This window comes from Poromitra crassiceps (genome assembly GCF_964638095.1).
Source record: "Poromitra crassiceps genome assembly, chromosome: 11".
Classification (NCBI taxonomy): Eukaryota; Metazoa; Chordata; class Actinopteri; order Beryciformes; family Melamphaidae; genus Poromitra; species Poromitra crassiceps.
The window spans coordinates 25,686,997-25,709,496 of record NC_139643.1 but is presented as its reverse complement, the minus strand read 5'-3'; the positions used below and the strand labels follow the sequence as shown (position 1 = coordinate 25,709,496).

The window sequence follows — 22,500 nt, the reverse complement described above, 5'->3', positions numbered from 1 at the left end:
TATGCTCCTTTCTATTTGTTCTATGATAGCATTTTTTAAATTACCATTCTACCAACCTTCCCCAGAGAGAGCAGAGGTTCATCAGTCTCTTGCTACTCAACTCTATTTGAGTTTAGTGTTTTCGGTCTCTAGGGATTTACTGTTTTCTGTGTAGCCACCAAATTATATTAACTCTAGTATGTTCTATATTTATCCTTTTATTTGACTAGACTAGTCAAATAAAAGGATAATAGAACAGACTCACTAGACCAATCTGGCGTGGGTTGGATCAGACTGAAGTTCTGTCTTGTTGGGTCAGGTCAAAAGTTAAATTAAAAATACTTTCATGAGTAAAATGACTCGCTTTAATATATTTTTATTTAGTATGTACTGTATATATCTAGCTACTAACCTATTGATGGATTCATGTTCGTGTCCTTATTCACTCACCCTCCTCTGTGATGTCCAGTGCCTCCACAGTCTGTTGGATGGGAATCGCTCTCTCATGGCTGTGACACACCCTCTCTCTGGGCCAATCACTGCACTCCACTGCCTGGTCCCTCAGCCAATCACCGGCTCCCGTCGCCTCCGGGTCCTGGTGCTCCGTTGAAACACCAGCCCCCTCTTGTTTAACTGCCTGCTCCTCTTCCTCCTCCCTCTCCTCTCCTGTCTGCTGCAGTGGCGCCTCCTCTGCATGGGAGGGTGACGGCACCTTGCAGTGAAATACAAGGACTCACATTTATTTTGCCCACATTTCTGCTAGTCTGTACACATGTAGAGGACACGTCGTAAAACACCTTCTTAAATTTTTTTTAACTTGCCAAGGACCAAAAGGTTTAAAATCATTTATTTCCAATTACCGTAATATCTTAAGTCAATATCTTAATTTTTGGTGTCAAGTCACAATTTACTGAGTTTAAAACTCTAAAGACCAGCCACAGAACTGATTGAAGACATTAGACCAAATGAAGAAATACTCTAGTAACATTTACATTTTTCCAATTATTTTGTTATTTATTTTAACTGATAAATTAATTTTTTGCTGTCCACCTCCTTAAGAGGGAGCTTCCCTGTCCGTGTGCATGACTAAACATTGCTGAATACCATGCACCATTCATAGCTTGTTTGCAACCACGTGATTCCGGTGACGTCGCTGGGGGGCAGCTCACCCAGAGCGACTATGGAGAATGGAGGAAAGCGAGTATGCAAGAGGGTTGGATGGCGCTCCACGCTGCAGGTATCACCAGAAGATGCAAAACATAATAGGATATGATCCATATACAATGAAGAGAAGCGCTTTTTCCAGCAACTTGTTCAATTTAGCTAGTGCTTTCTATGTAGCCTGCTGCTGGTTGCCCCCCAGCATAATCACGTGGTCAATGGTCTCGCCCCGGCCGCCATCTTGATGTGACGTCACCTGAAAACAAGCTATTTACCTGTCCAGGAGAAGGGACTGGTGCATCTCTCTCTACATCCTTGGGTCGAAGGTCTGTGGACTGTACCACGTCCGGCTGGGTAGGGGGAGTCAAGGTGCTCTCCTGATCACACATGTCCATCATCTCCAGCAGCTCAGAGTCGTCGATGTTCTCCAGACGCTGACACAGATACACAGACATGATATGAAATACCATTTACCGTATGCAGTACCATTCACAAACACACACGGAAAAAAAAAGTTACGAAGGTTACCATGGCAATGTCTTGTTGTTTCTGGTGTATCTGTCGACATTTACATGGAGGGAAGACTTTCTGGACGAGTCTCTTTACTGTGTAGTAATCCACTGTGTCTGCATAGATATGACGACGCAACTCATGGAGGTCCCCGCCCTGCACGCACACACACACAGCAAATTAATTTTATAGCATAAAGTGTTAGTCTGCAAATTTTCCCTGAATGGATTGGATTGAATAATAATGTTCACATTTTCCAATATCCAAACTAGCAATTTTAGGCCATCAGTCTACGAATGTCCAGTATGAGAGCAGTAGCTTCCCAAACAGATATGTGACGTAAAAACTCACCTCAGGGTCCAGGAAGAGATGGCAATGGGCCGGTTCTCCGTCTCTCCCTGCCCTCCCAATCTCCTGAACGTAGCTCTCGAAGCTCTGAAACAAGAAGTACCAGCATGGGAAGTCTGATGTCAATATAGATACTGTAACCACTTCCAGTCTGCCATAAATGGTCTGAACCTGCTACCAACCTTGGGCATGTTGTAGTGAACGATCCCGCGGACGTCTGATTTATCCAGGCCCATCCCGAAGGCCACAGTAGCCACCACCAGTCTGAGCTCGCCACACATGAAGTTGTTCTGGACGCGGCGGCGCTCCGACGCCGACAGGCCGGCGTGGTACGACTCAGCCTGCCACTTCAACGCTTTACGAATCTTCTTCCGGGCTGAAGACAGAAAGAAGTTGCATGAAAAGAAGAGTGTGTGAAAGAGAGAGATGCCAAGTGTTCACTTATGAGTGAATATAATACCATATTAACCTTCCACATCATACATTCATTCCCTTATGTGATAGGTTCAAATCTGGCTCATGACTGATGTCGGCTTTTAGCATGCGAACCCCACCCCAAACACATCTTGCTTTCTCTCTCTATTGTACCAACATTAGGGTTTTGATAACTTAAAAACACCCCCCCCCCCCAACCCATCTTACCCATCTCTTTCTTCTTCTGCCCTACAGGGTTGCTTTGTGCCTGGCTGCTGATTTGGCTGTTTTCTTTCACCAGCACCCCCTGTAGGCAGGTCCTGAGCAGCGCTGCCACACGAGCAGTCTCCTCTCGCCTGGTGCAGTAGACGATGATGGAATCCAGACAACCAAAACGATCGCCTCTCAACAAGGATACTAAAGCCTGAGAGAAGAGAGAGTTGTAATGATCTCAGCAGAGACACATGGCATAGACACTATACCATAGAAGTATGGGAACAAACCAACTAGAGGGAGGGGGCATTGCTGCAGATCGTACAGCTATAATAATAATAATAATAATAATAATAACAATAACAACAAGACCCGCTCATTGCCTTAAACCCCGTCCTACCCACATTTGGGCCCAGCATGTTTTCACTACAGTGCCGTAGGGCCAAACGGATCCAACAAGTATGCCTTGTACTGACCAGAAAGACATTAAACACACCTGATCCTTGTCTCTGTCCATGGACACAGACAACTGCAGGTTCGGGGGCACTGCGGCAGATCTGACGGCGATGCCATCCTGTTCGCTGATGTCCAGATGGTGAGCTATGTCCACAGCAGTGGACATCGTGGCTGTAGCAGTGAGTCCCAGCAAGCAACGCACTCCCAAACGCTCCCTGAGCACCTAAACACACACACACACACGTTTGTGTTACTCATCGCTGCTGCATGACGGATTTGAGCTAGCAGACTAGCTTGTAGTGCCAGTGGTGTTGCAGCAATTGGATATATACTGCAATGCAAATACATGATTGGTTGCAGACAAATGTCAGGAAAGTGACGGGAAATGTCACTCGACAAGATTTCAGCTATCACCTATTATCAGGAGAAAAATGGTTTGTTCGTCGAATAGATTAGAAGAATATAATTATTTATTTCGCCAAGGTATGTTTCTCCACCAACCGCACCAAGTCAATTTCCTTGTATGTGCAAAGTTTGCACATACAAGGAAATTGACTTGGTGCGGTTGGTGGAGAAGTAACGTACATAGGAAGGAACATGATAAATTAGAACCAAATAGAAGATATAAACAAATATAAGACAGTGATGTTAACAATGAATCAAAGATCGATTAATTGGTCGTTAAGGATTTGCTCCAACACTAGCTGTCAGTAAATGGTGTATTTTCAAAGTTTGTTCCATTGAACCGCCAGAGGGTGTAATATAAGTATGACGAGGCAGCCATTTGGAGGTCTGGAAAGAGAGGAAAAAGAAAGATGAGAACAGCAACTGTTGCAAAATAAAGCGGGCAAAGATAACAGAAAGGAGAAAAATAATGTCACCTGCAAACACTGTGTAGTGTGTACACATACAACACGGAAACTGCAAGCGGTGCTCTACCACTTTGTTCAATGGGATAAGGCTGGCTCCTCCTCGTCTCAGCTGCATCAACGCACCATCAGTCATCGTTTGTGAGGAAGAGCTGCGACGCACTGTTGAAAGTGAGTTGTAGCCACCTACATGCAGCTTTCGCAGCTTCAAGCTGGCACAAATGTGTTTAATATATCCAGTGTTGGGGGTAACTCATTACAAAAGTAACATATTACATGTAATATATTACTTTTAGCAGTAACTCAGTAATATAACTTATTACTTATAGGATTTCAGTAATATTATACCAGTTACTTTGTCAAGTAACTCAAGTTACAAATTGAGTTACATTTTATTAAATCAAAGCACATATTTAAAAAAAGATACAATCATTTCCTAATCAAACTGCAAATAACCACTATAGATGACAATAACAAAGGAAAAGAATAACATTTAGAATTTTGGATTGTTTACACTGACTTTTTTATATGGTTCATACTGTAGGTAGGCTATGCAATGCTGTGGGAATATGCAATATGTTGCTGCTGTGGAAATAAAGCTTTTGATTGAGGGGGAAAAACGCATTTGGTATTGTTTGGTAAATGTGGTATTTTAATTACAATTAATTGATTGATTGATTGATCATTAACATTACCGATGATCGATTCCAGAACGGGCTTACAATTTGCAACCCTAATACAAAAAAAAATCAAAGATATGAAAAGCTCTGGCTGTGTTCACACCAAGATATTTATTTTTCTCTCTGTCGCTCGATTCAACCCTTTGGAATCGCTCTGACGCTCGTCAACAGGCACAAGAAATTGACGGACATCTGGGGGCTATAACGTTACGCAATGTCATGATGTTTGTCCACCGTAGTTGTTTACAAGCTAAGCCTATCAGCGTGCTCCTAACTCAAGCTCTATACCGGTAGTACAGACTTCACTTCATGTCAGCTGTCAGCCTGTCAATCAGCTGTCAATGCGATATTTTTGCGCCACACAATAAACCAGCGGTTTGTTCCAAGCCAGTGTGATCCTTGACTCACTCTCACACGGCAGCCAATCAGCGTTGAACAGCAAGCGACTGATGCCAGCGAAATTTTGCTCAAATTGGGATATTTCATCTCGGGCGACGAGCGAATTTTCGCCCTATCGCTATGTCTCTGTCGCTCGGACGCCCAACGATTTTTCTCCCGGGCGACTATACGCTCAATCGCTCGTTTGCATTGACTTTGTATGTAAACTCGATGCCAGCGAAAAACTTTAATAGGTCGGTGTGAACGCACCTTTGAGTCCTTTGTCGTAGAACTTTCTAACTGTGTAGACATTTCCCCTCCAACTGGAGCAACTGGAAATTGAGGGTGCAAAGTGCGCAAGATTTCTACTATAAATGAACAGCTGCAGAGGAACAGTGACAACAATACAGTAGAATGATACTGTGACAAAAAATGTATTTTCCTTTCCACCGTCCAGGGAGGTCAGAGCTGTCAATGTAGTCATGCCCAACACTGACTGAGGAAACAAAACATTAACTGCAATAAAGATTCATATTTAACTGCAGGAAGAGGTGGAGCAACACTGGAGACAGGAGTGATTCAACGTCCCATTCCTGAAGTGAAACTAAAAAGTAACTAAAAGCGACAGCACTGCTGCAGTTAGAAGAGTCTCTTTCTCTCGAAAGAAAAATAAGCCTCAATTATAATCAGGCCTTTCTCAACAACACAGCAGAGTTTTAGCCGTACACAGGTGAGTACAGACAATCATATTTTACTGTTTAAACAGAGAGCAGGGACACATAATTGAGCTGTGTCCAGATGGGATGTTTTCATTTTGCACTGATAGGCCTACTTGTCAAAAACAGACAACTAGATAACTCAAAATGACTTTTGATAATATTCCAATTATCTAACTTTGATATTTTCTACTATGAATATTCAAGAAGTATGTATTACAGAATTGTTATTTCACACTTTCACTTTAGGTCTTGTGTCTAGATATGTCTGCTGCCAGCTGTCTCCTCTCTGAAGAGCAGTTTCTGTGCCCCATCTGTCTGGATGTGTTCACTGATCCAGTCTCCACACCATGTGGACACAACTTCTGCAAGAACTGTATCACTCAGCACTGGGATATCAATGCCCTGTGCCAGTGTCCCATGTGTAATAAGCTTTACGACAGAAGACCTGAGCTGCATGTCAATACTTTCATATCTGAGATGGCTACTCAGTTCAGAAATTCAGCTCAGAAGAAAGCCATCAGCTTCCCAGACCTGAGACCAATGATGGGCCAAGAGGTTTCCTGTGACGTCTGCACTGGGTCCAAACTGAAGGCCCTCAAGTCCTGCCTGGTGTGTCTGACCTCCTACTGTGAGACTCACCTGGAGCCTCATCAGACAATGACAGGTCTGAAAAGACACAAGCTGATTGATCCTGTGGAGAACCTGGAAGAGAGGATGTGTAAGAAGCATGACAGACCACTGGAGCTGTTCTGCAAGACTGGCCAGATGTGTGTTTGTCAGTTCTGCACTGAATCAGACCACAAGTCACATCGCTTTGTCCCTCTGAAGGAAGGATATGAAGGAAAGCAGGCTGAGCTGGGAAAGACAGAGGCTGAAATTCAGCAGAAGATCCAGGAGAGACGATTGAAGATTCAGGAGATCAAACACTCGGTGGAGCTCAGCAAGGAAGATGCCGACAGAGAGATAGCAGATGGTCTGCGGGTCTTCACTGCTCTGAGGCAGTGTGTGGAGAGAGGCCAGGCTGAGCACACTGAGACGATCCAAGAGAAGCAGAAAACAACCGAGAAACAGGCTGAAAGCTTCATCAAAGAGCTGGAACAGGAGATCTCTGAGCTGATGAAGAGAACTGCTGAGGTGGAGCAGCTCTCACGCACTGAAGACCACCTCCATCTCCTCCAAAGCTTCCCATCCCTGAACACTCCTCCACACACCAAGGACTGGACAGAGGTCACTGTCCACTCATCATATGAGGGGACTGTGAGGAGAGCTGTGGCTCAGCTGGAGGAGGATGTCAGGAAAGAGATGGAGAAGCTGCTTGAGGCTGAGCTGAAGAGGGTCCAGCAGTACGCAGTGGATGTGAATCTTGATCCTGATACAGCAAATCCCCATCTCATCCTGTCTGATGATGGGAAACAAGTACATGATGGTGGTGTAATGAAGAAACTCCCAGACAACCCAGAGAGATTTTCGCATTGTACCCGTGTCTTAGCAAAGCAAGGCTTCTCTTCAGGAAGATTTTACTATGAGGTTCAGGTTACAGGGAATACTTTCTGGGTTTTAGGAGTGGCCAGAGGGTCGAGCAATAGGAAGGGAGCTATCACAACAACTCCTGAGAAAGGCTACTGGACTGTGTGGTTGACTAATGGAAATAAGTACATAGCTTTAGCTGACTCTCCTGTCATCCTCTCTCTGAAAATGAAGCCTCAGAAGGTGGGGGTGTTTGTGGATTATGAGGAGGGTGTGGTCTCCTTTTATGACGTAGATGCTGCGAGTGTTATCTACTCATTTACTGGCTGCACCTTCACTGAGAAAGTCTACCCAATCTTTGGTACCAGTCTTGTGATAAAAAATGATAAAAACTCCAAACCTCTGATCATCTCGCTCACAATAACTAATCATTAGCTTTTCCACGGTATTATGCAGGAATCCTGAAGTTAAATTCAATTCCTTTTAAGACCTTTTTAAAGACTTTTTCAACGCCACTTTCGTCACATCAGTGACAGGGGTGTAAAATCACATCAAAATACATCAGAATACAATATTACATAGATTCTTTGGACAAAGATACGATATTTGCTCATATCACAAAGTCTGCCACGATACGATATCAATTCAATTCAGGGGTCTGCGATCGATATGAGATGATATCATAATGCTCATTTCACACCATCAGCACAACAGCTACAAAATGTAATACCTCTCAAATGGCGATTAAGACTTTTCAATACTTTTTAAGGGCCTTCATTTTCCCTAAATTGATTTATCAACTTTTAATAATTTTCAAGACACCACGGACCCTGTTTTCTCAGGAATTCATTCATATAATAATATAATTAAAGCTTAATTTAATCTATTCTAATCTAATAACTGGCTGGACACTAATGTCATATCGGAAATCAGAAGCATTTGCTAAAATCACTTAAACATGTCTAGATGATCAATTTACCGTAAATTCCGGACTATAAGACGCACCGGTCTATAAGCCGCGGGACCAAAATTGACTATTTTTTTCTTCTATAAGCCGCACCGGTCTATAAGCCGCGGGTGTTTTGATGTTTAATTACCATATGAAAGGGTTCGTGCACAGAGAGGAATGTCGGGAAAGCGATGGCTGTTTGGGGAAGCTCCCATTTATTAACATTTCAACAAAACAAAACAAAAGTCAGGTCACTAATCCCCAGACAAAATCACACAACAATAGGCTATATGTGCAGCAAACCTGTAACCAGAGAAGTCAAGTCACTAATCCTCGTCTTCCTCTTCTTCCTGCGTACTGAAACCACCAAAGTCCTCATCTTCAGTGTCGGACATTTCCCTTCACACCTCTCCTCTGGCATGTGGGAATCTATCAGCGAAATTGCCTGTATGTGGGGGGGGGGGGGGGGCGGCACTGCAGAGCGGGTGGGGAGTGACGTGTCGGCAAAACTCCGAATGGTGAAATAAGTTTGCTTGTTTATCCGTTCACCTGCGTCGCGTTGAAACACTTTTTACAGACTGGCTTCATTTGATGTGTCCGGGCTTGCCTTGGCTGTCGGCAACGTTGCTTAGTCCCTGTCGGCTGTGACTGAAGGAGGAGGACGGACTGTGGCCAGAGAGCGAGCAGAGAGGAGAGGGGGAAATCAGCACAGCACACACACACATGAAGCTGACATAGGCTACTGCTCTTATTATCACTGCGAAAGCTGCGTCGTGTGAATTTCTGCGTACCTTCCCCATGGTAAGTGAGTGTTGCTTCTACTGCTCGTTCTCATGCTGTCGAGAACGAGCAAAGCTTTTTTTTGGTGAAAGAATCCTCCAGGGCGCTTCTTGTTAACAGTCCGAGTGAGTGGCAGGTCGAACGTCAAAGGCACTTCATCCATATTTATGATCTGCTCCGGTTCGATGGAATATTCCTTGATCTTCCTTTGTGTGAATTCGCCGAAGTTTGTGATTTTCTCCTGGTAGTCGGGGGAGGGAGTTGATGGCCGAGTGGCCGTTTGCTTACCGTAATTACCATATGTAAGTGGTCACGCACAGAGGGGATTGTCGGGATGGCTGATGGCTGTTTGAGGAAGCTCCCATTTACCGTATTACCGTAACATTTCAACAAAACAACATAACACAACACCACCGTTGTTTATTTTTACAGTGCACACAGTGTCCGCGGTGTGGTGAAAAGAGGGCAAGAGAGGAAATTAAAACAGAAGTGGATTTATAGTTAGAAAGAGTGCTAAAAAAGAGAGATTTTTTTTTTTTTCTGAAAAAATCCATAGATAAGACGCACCGTTATATAAGCCGCAGGGGCCAAAAAACGGGAAAAAAGCCGCGGCTTATAGTCCGGAATTTACGGTAAATGTGTTTTTTATTGTCAGATCATTGTACATATTCTGAGCTTTGCATGTGGATACACTTACTGAATAAAAACAAATAGAACACACTTGTATGTCACATGACTGCTATTTACCAGATGCTTAAATTATTTAACATTTGACTGTAGCAACGCTTGAAAAATGTTATTATTCTCCTAAAAATTGGCAATTAGAGCACATAAATGAATCTGGTATATTCCACACTGATGATGAGACATCAAATCATAAGATTAGAAATGTCACCAGCTGTTCATAGCCTTTAGCCATGTCCTGAATGGTTCTCGTGCACACACTCACAATGGAAATTAGCCTCGTGCTAAATCCGGCAATTTTTACACTTTTACTATGTTCCAGGTTTTACTATCTGTTTCTGTGGTTTCTGTGTTCATTAATTTTTCACTGTCCCATCCAAATAAACGAATAAAATAAAAAATTCCCCATGTAGTGTTTATCATATAGTGAACTATATGGGGAACGATCAAACTAGTTTCAGACACTACCTCACTCTTCCTCTCCTATGGTAAACATGACTGCATTGCATTATGGTATTATGGGAGTAGCCTAATTGTAGGGTATATTCTCTGTTCACTAGAAATTGCAGTGCATTGTGGGTATTTTACAGTGGTATATAGTGAATCAAATTAACAGTTGAGAATTCGGACACAAGTACAAAATGGCCAACACTCTATAAAGTCCACTTTAATCGGGAATGGTTTCAAACAGGGCTATTGTGTGTGGACCTTTAAAATGGCCAACAGAGGGCAGCATCCACCAGCTGAAAGCACTGAGATCTAGGCAGATCTAGGCTTGTTCTGTGTAAAGGACTTGGAGATATGTTGTAATGATGAGATACAACTATTTACTTGACGTATTGAATAGAAGGCAAAACTTTCTGGCATATTTAGTCATAATAACATGAAAAATTACTTTTTAAACTTTAGATAATTTTCTGGCAACAAAATCTATTTAACAATAGCTGTCAACACAACGCAGGTTACACTAGCCTAGTGGTGTGGTGTGGAGTCACGTCATGTTAGGACATAGCAGTTGGGCTGTAATCCTCGTAACGGTAGAGAATGTGTTTGTGAAGAGTGTAAGTAAGTGTTAGTACAGGCAGTGTTGTGCATGAAGGTGCTAGAAGAGCGCCGTTCATTTCAACAAGCTCATATATTGTTGAATGGTGAGCTGATAGGCCAGCCGATAGGTTAACTGTGCCTGGCTGAGCCACGTGTAACGTATAGGGCAAGCCGACTTAATATAAGTCCAGTGTGCAATAATGATAATTGGCACGGAATGTATACTTACTCTACGTATTTTGCTTACTTAGACATATTCTACTTATTTTTGCTTCTATCGCATTTACTACTGTTATTCTATGCTATGTTGTGTTCTTATTCTGCTTAATATCGCATTTACTACTGTTTATTTTATGCTATGTGTGTTCTGTGTGCGAGCTACTGTAACTTGTCCCAATTTCCCCCCGGGGATCATTAAAGTCTTTCTGATTCTGATTGCATTGACTTTGTATGTAAACTCGATGCCAGCGAAAAACTTTAATAGGTCGGTGTGAACGCACCTTTGAGTCCTTTGTCGTAGAACTTTCTAACTGTGTAGACATTTCTCCTCCAACTGGAGCAACTGGAAATTGAGGGTGCAAAGTGCGCCAGATTTCTACTATAAATGAACAGCTGCAGAGGAACAGTGACAACAATACAGTAGAATGATACTGTGACAAAAAATGTATTTTCCTTTCCACCGTCCAGGGAGGTCAGAGCAGGGATGCACGATATGGATTTTTTCAACCGATACGATAACCGATAAATATCTGCTTCTCCTGCCGATAACCGATAATTATTATAATAAAAATATATATATATATTTTTTTTAAAGTTTTTAACCTGTATTTTATGCATACCTGGGGTTAAAAAGGGTTAGGGTAGATGTATGGATGTAGTGAGCATAGCTCTGACCTAACCAAATCTAACTGACATCACTGTGAACGCAAAACAAAGAAAACTTCTGATATATGATTGTTTTAATAAAGTACTTTATTAAAACAATTATATATTTTTGTTAATTATATATAATTGAGTGATACACATGTATCACTCAATTATAGTCAATACAAAAAGAAATGCTTTTATAGAACGGAAAGCCAAGCTGCTTAGTATGCAGATAAAACACAATGACAAAAGGCATAGTAATTTAGACTCTTATTGTCATGTTACTGATATGTTCAAATTTTGCATTGGTTCCAGTTCTCAGTGAATTGTAGCCTGGGCCCAATGAATGGGGCAGGCACTATAAACCATCTGTGTCGTTTCACTTTTTAGTACTGAAAAATGCTGCCACCAGATTAAAGAAAATACACTATGTGATGTTGACTGACTGATGCTTTTTTATGTAGCCTAAATGTGCGCGACTGCGCCTTTGTTTTCATTATTGGCTCTGTCGAGCAGCTAATGCTAACTAGCGCGGTTAGCTTAACATTAGCGAGTGGTTTTTTGGAGTTAAATACACAATCCCTGGATGTTTCATTTCGGGTAAAGGGGTTTCCATTCGTTTCTATAACTTTACGCCAGCTCTGTGTATTAAGTGCTTTTGGAGGGCTGTTTGATCACAAGCCAGACTGTAAATGTCACAGTTTGTCTGCCAAGCGGACGAGCCTGCAGGGTAGGCCGCGCTACGAGCTAATGCTAACAAAACTCGCTAACAAAAACAAACATATCCGCTGCATCATCGCCAGCTTTGGTTTAACGTAATGCCAGCTTAGAGGTTTCCCCTCCTCTCGTAACCTGTGTGGGACATGGATTGCAAATTTAAGTAGCTTTCTGATCATTCTGAAACTGAAAAACAACAACACACTGGGAGCAGCCATGTTTGCGTCGCAGCTGTGATGTCACGTGTGCGACAACAAAAGCTCAGCAGCTTCCGAGGCAAAAAATAAAACATGATTATTATCGGATAATTTATCGGAAAAAGGCCATTATCGAAATAATAAATAATGACGCATAATGGCCCGATAATTATCGTGCATCTTTATGGTCATGCCCAACACTGACTGAGGAAACAAAACATTAACTGCAATAAAGATGAATATTTAACTGCAGGAAAAGGTGGAGCAACACTGGAGAGACAGGAGTGATTCAACGTCACATTCCTGAAATGAAACTGAAAATAACTCAGAGCAACTGACAGCGCTGCAGTTAGAAGTCTCTTTCTCTCGAAAGAAAAATAAGCCTAAATTATAATCAGGCCATTCTCAACAACACAGCAGAGTTTTAGCCGTACACAGGTGAGTACAACAGACAATCATATTTTACTGTTTAAACAGAGAGCAGGGACACATAATTGAGCTGTGTCCAGACGGCATGTTTTCATTTAGCACTGATAGGCCTACTTGTCAAAAACAGACAACTAGATAACTCAAAATGACTTTTGATAATATTCCAATTATCTAACTTTGATATTTTCTGCTATGAATATTCAAGAAGTATGTATTACAGAATTGTTATTTCACACTTTCGCTTTAGGTCTCTCAGTGTGTAGATATGTCTGCCGCCAGCTGTCTCCTCTCTGAAGAGCAGTTTCTGTGCCCCATCTGTCTGGATGTGTTCACTGATCCAGTCTCCACACCATGTGGACACAACTTCTGCAAGAACTGTATCACTCAGCACTGGGATATCAATGCCCTGTGCCAGTGTCCCATGTGTAATAAGCTTTACGACAGAAGACCTGAGCTGCATGTCAATACTTTCATATCTGAGATGGCTACTCAGTTCAGACATTCAGCTCAGAAGAAAGCCATCAGCTTCCCAGACCTGAGACCAATGATGGGCCAAGAAGTTCAATGTGACGTCTGCACTGGGTCCAAACTGAAGGCCCTCAAGTCCTGCCTGGTGTGTCTGACCTCCTACTGTGAGACTCACCTGGAGCCTCATCAGAGAATCTCAGGCCTGAAAAGACACAAGCTGATCGATCCTGTGGAGAACCTGGAAGACAGGATGTGTAAGAAGCATGACCGACCACTGGAGCTGTTCTGCAAGACAGACCAGATGTGTGTTTGTCAGTTCTGCACTGAGTCAGACCACAAGTCACATCGCTTTGTCCCTCTGAAGGAAGAATATGAAGGAAAGCAGGCTGAGCTGGGAAAGACAGAGGCTGAAATTCAGCAGAAGATCCAGGAGAGACGATTGAAGATTCAGGAGATCAAACACTCAGTGGAGCTCAGCAAGGAAGATGCCGACAGAGAGATAGCAGATGGTGTGCAGGTCTTCACTGCTCTGAGGCAGTGTGTGGAGAGAGGCCAGGCTGAACTCACTGAGACGATCCAAGAGAAGCAGAAAACAACCGAGAAACAGGCTGAAGGCTTCATCAAAGAGCTGGAACAGGAGATCTCTGAGCTGATGAAGAGAACTGCTGAGGTGGAGCAGCTCTCACGCACTGAAGACCACCTCCACCTCCTCCAAAGCTTCCCATCCCTGAACACTCCTCCACACACCAAGGACTGGACAGAGGTCACTGTCCACTCATCATATGTGGGGACTGTTAGGAGAGCTGTGGCTCAGCTGGAGGAGGATGTCAGGAAAGAGATGGAGAAGCTGCTTGAGGCTGAGCTGAAGAGGGTCCAGCAGTACGCAGTGGATGTGAATCTTGATCCTGATACCGCACATCCTAGACTCATCCTGTCTGATGATGGGAAACAAGTACATCGTGGTGGTGTAAAGAAGAAACTCCCAGACAACCCAGAGAGATTTTCTGAATGCACCCGTGTCTTAGCAAAGCAAGGCTTCTCTTCAGGAAGATTTTACTACGAGGTTCAGGTTACAGGGAATACTTTCTGGGTTTTAGGAGTGGCCAGAGGGTCGAGCAATAGGAAGGGAGCTATCACAACAACTCCTGAGAAAGGCTACTGGACTGTATGGTTGAGTAATGGAAATGTGTACATAGCTTTTGCTGACTCTCCTGTCGTCCTCTCTCTGAAAACGAAGCCTCGGAAGGTGGGGGTGTTTGTGGATTATGAGGAGGGTGTGGTCTCCTTTTATGACGTAGATGCTGCGAGTGTTATCTACTCATTTACTGGCTGCACCTTCACTGAGAAAGTCTACCCAATCTTTGGTGCCAGTCTTGTGATAACAAATGATACAAACTCCAAACCTCTGATCATCTCTCCTGTCAATCACAGAGACTAATCATTAGCTTTTCCACGGTATTATGCAGGAATCAAAAGTTAAATTCAATTCCTTTTAAAGTCGAGCTGAACCCAAAAATGACTTTTCTTTTCTTTTAGTTCAAATACCTGGGTATGCAGTGCACCCATTTAATAATGTATGCAAACAAAATCACAACAATCTAATTTCTTTAGTTTTTCACACTTTTTCACATAAAAAGTTCATTTTTCAAGATTTCATTGATAACAGTAATGTATAGTTTGCTGACGTCACCTAGTACTATCAAATTTCTACCCCATTTCAACCAATCATATCACGACATGCAGCTGTCAATCAAATCTTCATTTCTGGATAATTTTCTCTTCCAAATGAAGTAGAAAATGGTGCCTAGTGCCTGTCATCTGGCAGAATTCCTATCCCATAAACTAACTACTAACTTGGCCAATTGTTAGAAACATGAACAAAAAACAAAAACTATAATCTCTAAGAATGCAAAGAAATGTAACTGGCTCGTTAAAACGCGCATTCCAGGGATATCGTATTTACAGCAGCGATAATGGCGCGCGCATCCGAGAGCTTGGTTGTCAGGGGTCGCACTTCGGAGATTCCAGGCCGACGTGCTGCACTCTCCGCTCGGCAACACGAAGGCAGCTGGCTGCCTGCGGCTCGCTGAGCTCCACTCCTCCCGTCAAAAGGCTCTTCCCGAGGGGAGCGCCACAACACACTGAATCCCACTCGATTTGGAGGCGGAACACGCCAGGATTGTCAAATAAAATCATCGACATGATACTATGACCCGCCTCTCAACCTGTCATCTTAGACAAACTATGTTTTCAGTCTGAAACGGACTCATTATGCACGTGACGAACAGGTTCAGTTCGACTTTAAGACCTTTTTAAATACTTTTTCAACGCCACTTTCGTCACATCGGTGACAGGGGTGTAAAATCACAAGTTTCATCAGAATACAATATTACATAGATTATTTGGACAACGATATTTGCTCATATCACAAAGTCAGCCACGATACGATATCGATTCAATTCAGGGGTCTGTGATCGATATGAGATGATATCATATGCTCATTTAACACCATCAGCACAATAGCTACCAAATGTAATACCTCTCAAACGGTGATTAAGACTTTTCAATACTTTTTAAAGGCCTTCATTTTCCCTAAATTGATCTATCAACTTTTAACTTTTCAAGACACCGCGGACCCTGTTTTCTCAGGAATTCATTCATATAATATAATTAAAGCTTAATTTAATCTATTCTAATCTAATAACTGGCTGCACAGTAATGTCATATCGGAAATCAGAAGCATTTGCTAAAATCACTTAAACATGTCTAGATGATCAATTTAAATGTGTTTTTTTATGTCAGATCATTGTACATATTCTGAGCTTTGCATGTTGATACACTTACTGAATAAAAACAAATAGAACACACTTGTATGTCACATGACTGCTATTTACCAGATGCTTAAATTATTTAACATTTGACTGTAGCAACGCTTGAAAAATGTTATTATTGTTCTAAAAATTGGCAATTAGAGCACAGAAATGAATCTGGTCTATTCCACACTGATGATGACGAGACATCAAATCATAAGATTAGAAATGCCACCAGCTGTTCTCAGCCTTTAGCCATGTTGTGAATTGGTCACTCATTCACTCACTCACTATTCCCCATGTAGTGTTTATCATATAGTGAACTATATGGGGAACGATCAAACTAGTTTCAGACACTACCTCACTCTTCCTCTCCTATGGTAAACACGACTGCATTATGGTACTACGCTCGTCAACAGGCACAAGACATCTGGGGGCTATAACGTTACGCAATGTCATGATGTTTGTCCACTAGGAGCCACCTCCTAACGTGAGCTCTATACCGGTAGTACAGACTTCACTTCATGTCAGCTGTCAGCCTGTCAATCAGCTGTCAATGCGGTTTGTTGCCACACAATAAACCAGCGGTTTGTTCCAAGCCAGTGTGATCCTTGACTCACTCTCACACGGCAGCCAATCAGTGTTGAACAGCGAGCGACTGATGCCAGCGAAATTTCACTCAAATTGGGATATTTCATCTCGGGCGACGATCTCTGTTGCTCGGACGCCCAGCGATTTTTCTCCCGGGCGAATGAATATATGCTCAATCGCTCGTTTGCATTGACTTTGTATGTAAACTCGATGCCAGCGAAAAACTTTAATAGGTCGGTGTGAACGCACATTTGAGTCCTTTGTCGTAGAACTTTCTAACTGTGTAGACATTTCCCCTCCAACTGGAGCAACTGGAAATTGAGGGTGCAAAGTTCGCAAGATTTCTACTATAAATGAACAGCTGCAGAGGAACAGTGACAACAATACAGTAGAATGATACTGTGACAAAAAATGTATTTTCCTTTACACCGTCCAGGGAGGTCAGAGCAGGGATGCACGATATGGATTTTTTCAACCGATACGATAACCGATAAATATCTGCTTCTCCTGCCGATAACCGATACCGATAATTATTATAATAAAAAAATATATATATATATTTTTTTTTAAGTTTTTAACCTGTATTTTATGCATACCTGGGGTTAAAAAGGGTTAGGGTAGATGTATGGATGTAGTGAGCATAGCTCTGACCTAACCAAATCTAACTGACATCACTGTGAACGCAAAACAAAGAAAACTTCTGATATAATGATTGTTTTAATAAAGTACTTTATTAAAACAATTATATATTTTTGTTAATTATATATAATTGAGTGATACACGTGTATCACTCAATTATAGTCAATACAAAAATAAAGGCTTTTATAGAACGGAAAGCCAAGCTGCTTAGTATGCAGATAATACACAATGACAAAAGGCATACTTATTGTCATGTTACTGATATGTTCAAATTTTGCATTGGTTCCAGTTCTCAGTGAATTGTAGCCTGGGCCCAATGAATGGGGCAGGCACTATAAACCATCTGTGTCGTTTCACTTTTTAGTACTGAAAAATGCTGCCACCAGATTAAAGAAAATACACTATGTGATGTTGACTGACTGATGCTTTTTATGTAGCCTAATGTGCGCGACTGCGCCTTTGTTTTCATTATTGGCTCTGTCGAGCAGCTAATGCTAACTAGCGCGGTTAGCTTAACGTTAGCGAGTGGTTTTTTGGAGTTAAATACACAATCCCTGGATGTTTCATTTTGGGTAAAGGGGTTTCCATTCGTTTCTATAAGTTTACGCCAGCTCTGTGTATTAAGTGCTTTTGGGGGGCTGTTTGATCACAAGCCACAGACTGTAAATGTCAGTTTGTCTACCAAGCGGACGAGCCTGCAGGGTAGGCCGCGCTACAAGCTAATGCTAACAAAAACAAACATATCCGCTGCATCATCGCCAGCTTTGGTTTAACGTAATGCCAGCTTAGAGGTTTCCCCTCCTCTCCTAACCTGTGTGGGACATGGATTGCAAATTAAAGTAGCTTTCTGATCATTCTGAAACTGAAAAACAACAACACACTGGGAGCAGCCATGTTTGCGTCGCAGCTGTGATGTCACGTGTGCGACAACAAAAGCTCAGCTTCTGAGGCAAAAAATAAAACATGATTATTATCGGATAATTTATCGGAAAGAGGCCATTATCGGAATAATAAATAATGACGCATAATGGCCCGATAATTATCGTGCATCCCTATTCATGCCCAACACTGACTGAGGAAACAAAACATTAACTGCAATAAAGATGAATATTTAACTGCAGGAAGAGGTGGAGCAACACTGGAGAGACCGGAGTGATTCAACGTCACATTCCTGAAATGAAACTGAAAATAACTCAGAGCAACTGACAGCACTGCTGCAGTTAGAAGTCTCTTTCTCTCGAAAGAAAAATAAGCCTCAATTATAATCAGGCCATTCTCAACAACACAGCAGAGTTTTAGCCGTACACAGGTGAGTACAGACAATCATATTTTACTGTTTAAACAGAGAGCAGCAGTGACACATAATTGAGCTGTGTCCAGATGGGATGTTTTCATTTTGCACTGATAGGCCTACTTAGGCCTACTCAAAAACAGACAACTAGATAACTCAAAATGACTTTTGATAATATTCCAATTATCTAACTTTGATATTTTCTACTATGAATATTCAAGAAGTATGTATTACAGAATTGTTATTTCACACTTTCGCTTTAGGTCTCTCAGTGTCTAGATATGTCTGCTGCCAACGGTCTCCTCTCTGAAGAGCAGTTTCTGTGCTCCATCTGTCTGGATGTGTTCACTGATCCAGTCTCCACACCATGTGGACACAACTTCTGCAAGAACTGTATCACTCAGCACTGGGATATCAATGCCCTGTGCCAGTGTCCCATGTGCCAGAAGCGTTTCAAAAGAAGACCTGAGCTGCATGTCAATACTTTCATATCTGAGATGGCTACTCAGTTCAGAAATTCAGCTCAGAAGAAAGCCATCAGCTTCCCAGACCTGAGACCAATGATGGGCCAAGAAGTTTCCTGTGACGTCTGCACTGGGTCCAAACTGAAGGCCCTCAAGTCCTGCCTGGTGTGTCTGACCTCCTACTGTGAGACTCACCTGGAGCCTCATCAGAGAATCTCAGGCCTGAAAAGACACAAGCTGATCGATCCTGTGGAGAACCTGGAAGACAGGATGTGTAAGAAGCATGACCGACCACTGGAGCTGTTCTGCAAGACAGACCAGATGTGTGTTTGTCAGTTCTGCACTGAGTCAGACCACAAGTCACATCGCTTTGTCCCTCTGAAGGAAGAATATGAAGGAAAGCAGGCTGAGCTGGGAAAGACAGAGGCTGAAATTCAGCAGAAGATCCAGGAGAGACGATTGAAGATTCAGGAGATCAAACACTCAGTGGAGCTCAGCAAGGAAGATGCCGACAGAGAGATAGCAGACGGTCTGCGGGTCTTCACTGCTCTGAGGCAGTCTGTGGAGAGAGGCCAGGCTGAACTCACTGAGACGATCCAAGAGAAGCAGAAAACAACCGAGAAACAGGCTGAAGGCTTCATCAAAGAGCTGGAACAGGAGATCTCTGAGCTGATGAAGAGAACTGCTGAGGTGGAGCAGCTCTCACGCACTGAAGACCACCTCCATCTCCTCCAAAGCTTCCCATCCCTGAACACTCCTCCACACACCAAGGACTGGACAGAGGTCACTGTCCACTCATCATATGAGGGGACTGTGAGGAGAGCTGTGGCTCAGCTGGAGGAGCATCTCAGGAAAGAGATGGAGAAGCTTTGTGCTGAGGCTGAGCTGAAGAGGGTCCAGCAGTATGCAGTGGATGTGAATCTTGATCCTGATACAGCAAATCCCCATCTCATCCTGTCTGATGATGGGAAACGAGTACATTGTCGTAGTGTAATGAAGAAACTCCCAGACAACCCAGAGAGATTTTCTTATTGTACCCGTGTCTTAGCAAAGCAGAGCTTCTCTTCAGGAAGATTTTACTACGAGGTTCAGGTTACAGGGATTACTTTCTGGGTTTTAGGAGTCGCCAGAGGGTCGAGCAATAGGAAGGGAGCTATCACAACAACTCCTGAGAAAGGCTACTGGACTGTCTGGTTGAGTAATGGAAATGAGTACATAGCTGCTGCTGACTCTCCTGTCGTCCTCTCTCTGAAAACGAAGCCTCAGAAGGTGGGGGTGTTTGTGGATTATGAGGAGGGTGTGGTCTCCTTTTATGACGTAGATGCTGCGAGTGTTATCTACTCATTTACTGGCTGCACCTTCACTGAGAAAGTCTACCCAATCTTTGGTACCGGTCATGCGATAAAAAAAGATAAAAACTCCAAACCTCTGATCATCTCTCCTGTCAATCACAGAGACTAATCATTAGCTTTTCCACAGTATTATGCAGGAATCCTGAAGTTAAATTCAATTCCTTTTAAGACCTTTTTAAAGACTTTTTCAACGCCACTTTCGTCACATCAGTGACAGGGGTGTAAAATCACATCAAAATACATCAGAATACAATATTACATAGATTCTTTGGACAAAGATACGATATTTGGCTCATATCACAAAGTCAGCCACGATACGATATCGATTCAATTCAGGGGTCTGCGATCGATATGAGATGATATCATATGCTCATTTAACACCATCAGCACAACAGCTACAAAATGTAATACCTCTCAAATGGCGATTAAGACTTTTCAATACTTTTTAAGGGCCTTTATTTTCCCTAAATTGATTTATCAACTTTTAATAATTTTCAAGACACCGCGGACCCTGTTTTCTCAGGAATTCATTCATATAATAATATAATTAAAGCTTAATTTAATCTATTCTAATCTAATAACTGGCTGGACACTAATGTCATATCGGAAATAATAAGCATTTGCTAAAATCACTTAAACATGTCTAGATGATAAATTTAAATGTGTTTTTTATTGTCAGATCATTGTACATATTCTGAGCTTTGCATGTGGATACACTTACTGAATAAAAACAAATAGAACACACTTGTATGTCACATGACTGCTATTTACCAGAATCCAGATGCTTAAATTATTTAACATTTGACTGTAGCAACGCTTGAAAAATGTTATTATTGTTCTAAAAATTGGCAATTAGAGCACAGAAATGAATCTGGTATATTCCACACTGATGATGAGACATCAAATCATAAGATTAGAAATGCCACCAGCTGTTCTTAGCCTTTAGCCATGTCCTGAATGGTTCTCGTGCACACACTCACTATTCCCCACGTAGTGTTTATCATATAGTGAACTATATGGGGAACGATCAAACTAGTTTCAGACACTACCTCACTCTTCCTCTCCTATGGTAAACACGACTGCATTGCATTATGGTATTATGGGAGTAGCCTAATTATAGGGTACATTCTCTGTTCACTAGAAATTGCAGTGCATTGTGGGTATTTTACAGTGGTATATAGTGAATCAAATTAACAGTTGAGAATTCGGACACTAGTACAAAATGGCCAAAACTCTCTGAAGTCCACTTTAATCGGGAATGGTTTCAAACAGGGCTATTGTGTGTGGACCATTGAGATAAGGGTGTGGACCTTTAAAATGGCCACCAGAGGGCAGCATCCACCAGCTGAAAGCACTTAGATCTAGGCAGATCTAGGCTTGTTCTGTGTAAAGGACTTGGAGATATGCTTGTGATGATGAGGTACAACTATTTACTTGACGTATTGATTAGAAGGCAAAACTTTCTGGCATATTTAGTCATAATAACATGCTGACCCGTGGGCACCGGAGGAGGTGCGACAGGCATCAATGCCAAGCAGGAAATACCACCTACCTGTACATTAACAGTCATAATAACATGAAAAATTACTTTTTAAACTTTAGATAATTTTCTGGCAACAAAATCTATTTAACAATAGCTGTCAACACAACGCAGGTTACACTAGCCTAGTGGTGTGGTGTGGAGTCACGTCATGTTAGGACATAGCAGTTGGGCTGTATTCCTCGTAACGGTAGAGAATGTGTTTGTGAAGAGTGTAAGTTAGTACAGGCAGTGTTGTGCATGAAGGTGCTAGAAGAGCGCCGTTCATTTCAACAAGCTCATATATTGTTGAATGGTGAGCTGAGCTCATGCCAACAGATAAAAAGATATAAACAGTATTAACAACAAAGGGTGGTAGCCTAAAAATTAGCAATTTAACTAAATATGTAGAGAATGAGCTGTACAATATGAGGAGGAATGTGCATTTCCCCGTCACACCTGGAAATGTGTGTAGTTTTAAAAACAGAATCGTCACAGGTGAATT

At 42.3% G+C, this 22,500-nt stretch overlaps 4 protein-coding genes across 4 annotated transcripts in view; 3 read left to right on the top strand and 1 right to left on the bottom strand.

Annotated features, from left to right (window-relative positions):
- The window catches only part of recql4 (RecQ helicase-like 4), a gene marked incomplete at its 5' end in the record, with an annotated part of 35,176 nt that overhangs the window by 3,264 nt on the left and 9,412 nt on the right, over positions 1 to 22,500 (bottom strand). Inside the window, 7 exons of the mRNA XM_083645948.1 lie at positions 430 to 691; positions 1,452 to 1,565; positions 1,669 to 1,806; positions 2,002 to 2,085; positions 2,181 to 2,374; positions 2,641 to 2,836; positions 3,122 to 3,304. Of these exons, the coding sequence (XP_083502074.1) occupies positions 430 to 691; positions 1,452 to 1,565; positions 1,669 to 1,806; positions 2,002 to 2,085; positions 2,181 to 2,374; positions 2,641 to 2,836; positions 3,122 to 3,304 (1,171 nt within the window). The remainder of the gene's footprint in view (positions 1 to 429; positions 692 to 1,451; positions 1,566 to 1,668; positions 1,807 to 2,001; positions 2,086 to 2,180; positions 2,375 to 2,640; positions 2,837 to 3,121; positions 3,305 to 22,500) is intronic.
- On the top strand, positions 5,989 to 7,629 carry LOC310785696 (E3 ubiquitin-protein ligase TRIM39-like; the record flags this gene model as incomplete). The annotated part of the gene is made up of 1 exon (XM_083646835.1): positions 5,989 to 7,629. The coding sequence occupies one exon, from the start codon at positions 5,989 to 5,991 to the stop codon at positions 7,627 to 7,629; it is 1,641 nt and encodes a 546-aa protein (XP_083502961.1).
- On the top strand, positions 12,776 to 14,793 carry LOC310784664 (E3 ubiquitin-protein ligase TRIM21-like). The gene is made up of 2 exons (XM_083645681.1): positions 12,776 to 12,870; positions 13,109 to 14,793. The coding sequence occupies exon 2, from the start codon at positions 13,127 to 13,129 to the stop codon at positions 14,765 to 14,767; it is 1,641 nt and encodes a 546-aa protein (XP_083501807.1). The 5' UTR covers positions 12,776 to 12,870; positions 13,109 to 13,126; the 3' UTR covers positions 14,768 to 14,793.
- Positions 18,601 to 21,100, top strand: LOC310784663 (E3 ubiquitin-protein ligase TRIM39-like). Its single transcript, XM_083645680.1, has 2 exons — positions 18,601 to 18,678; positions 18,924 to 21,100. The coding sequence occupies exon 2, from the start codon at positions 18,942 to 18,944 to the stop codon at positions 20,583 to 20,585; it is 1,644 nt and encodes a 547-aa protein (XP_083501806.1). The 5' UTR covers positions 18,601 to 18,678; positions 18,924 to 18,941; the 3' UTR covers positions 20,586 to 21,100.

Excerpts from the sequence above, each read along its gene's own strand:
- LOC310784664 (XM_083645681.1), top strand. The coding sequence starts at position 13,127 with ATGTCTGCCGCCAGCTGTCTCCTCTCTGAAGAGCAGTTTCTGTGCCCC.
- LOC310784663 (XM_083645680.1), top strand. The coding sequence starts at position 18,942 with ATGTCTGCTGCCAACGGTCTCCTCTCTGAAGAGCAGTTTCTGTGCTCC.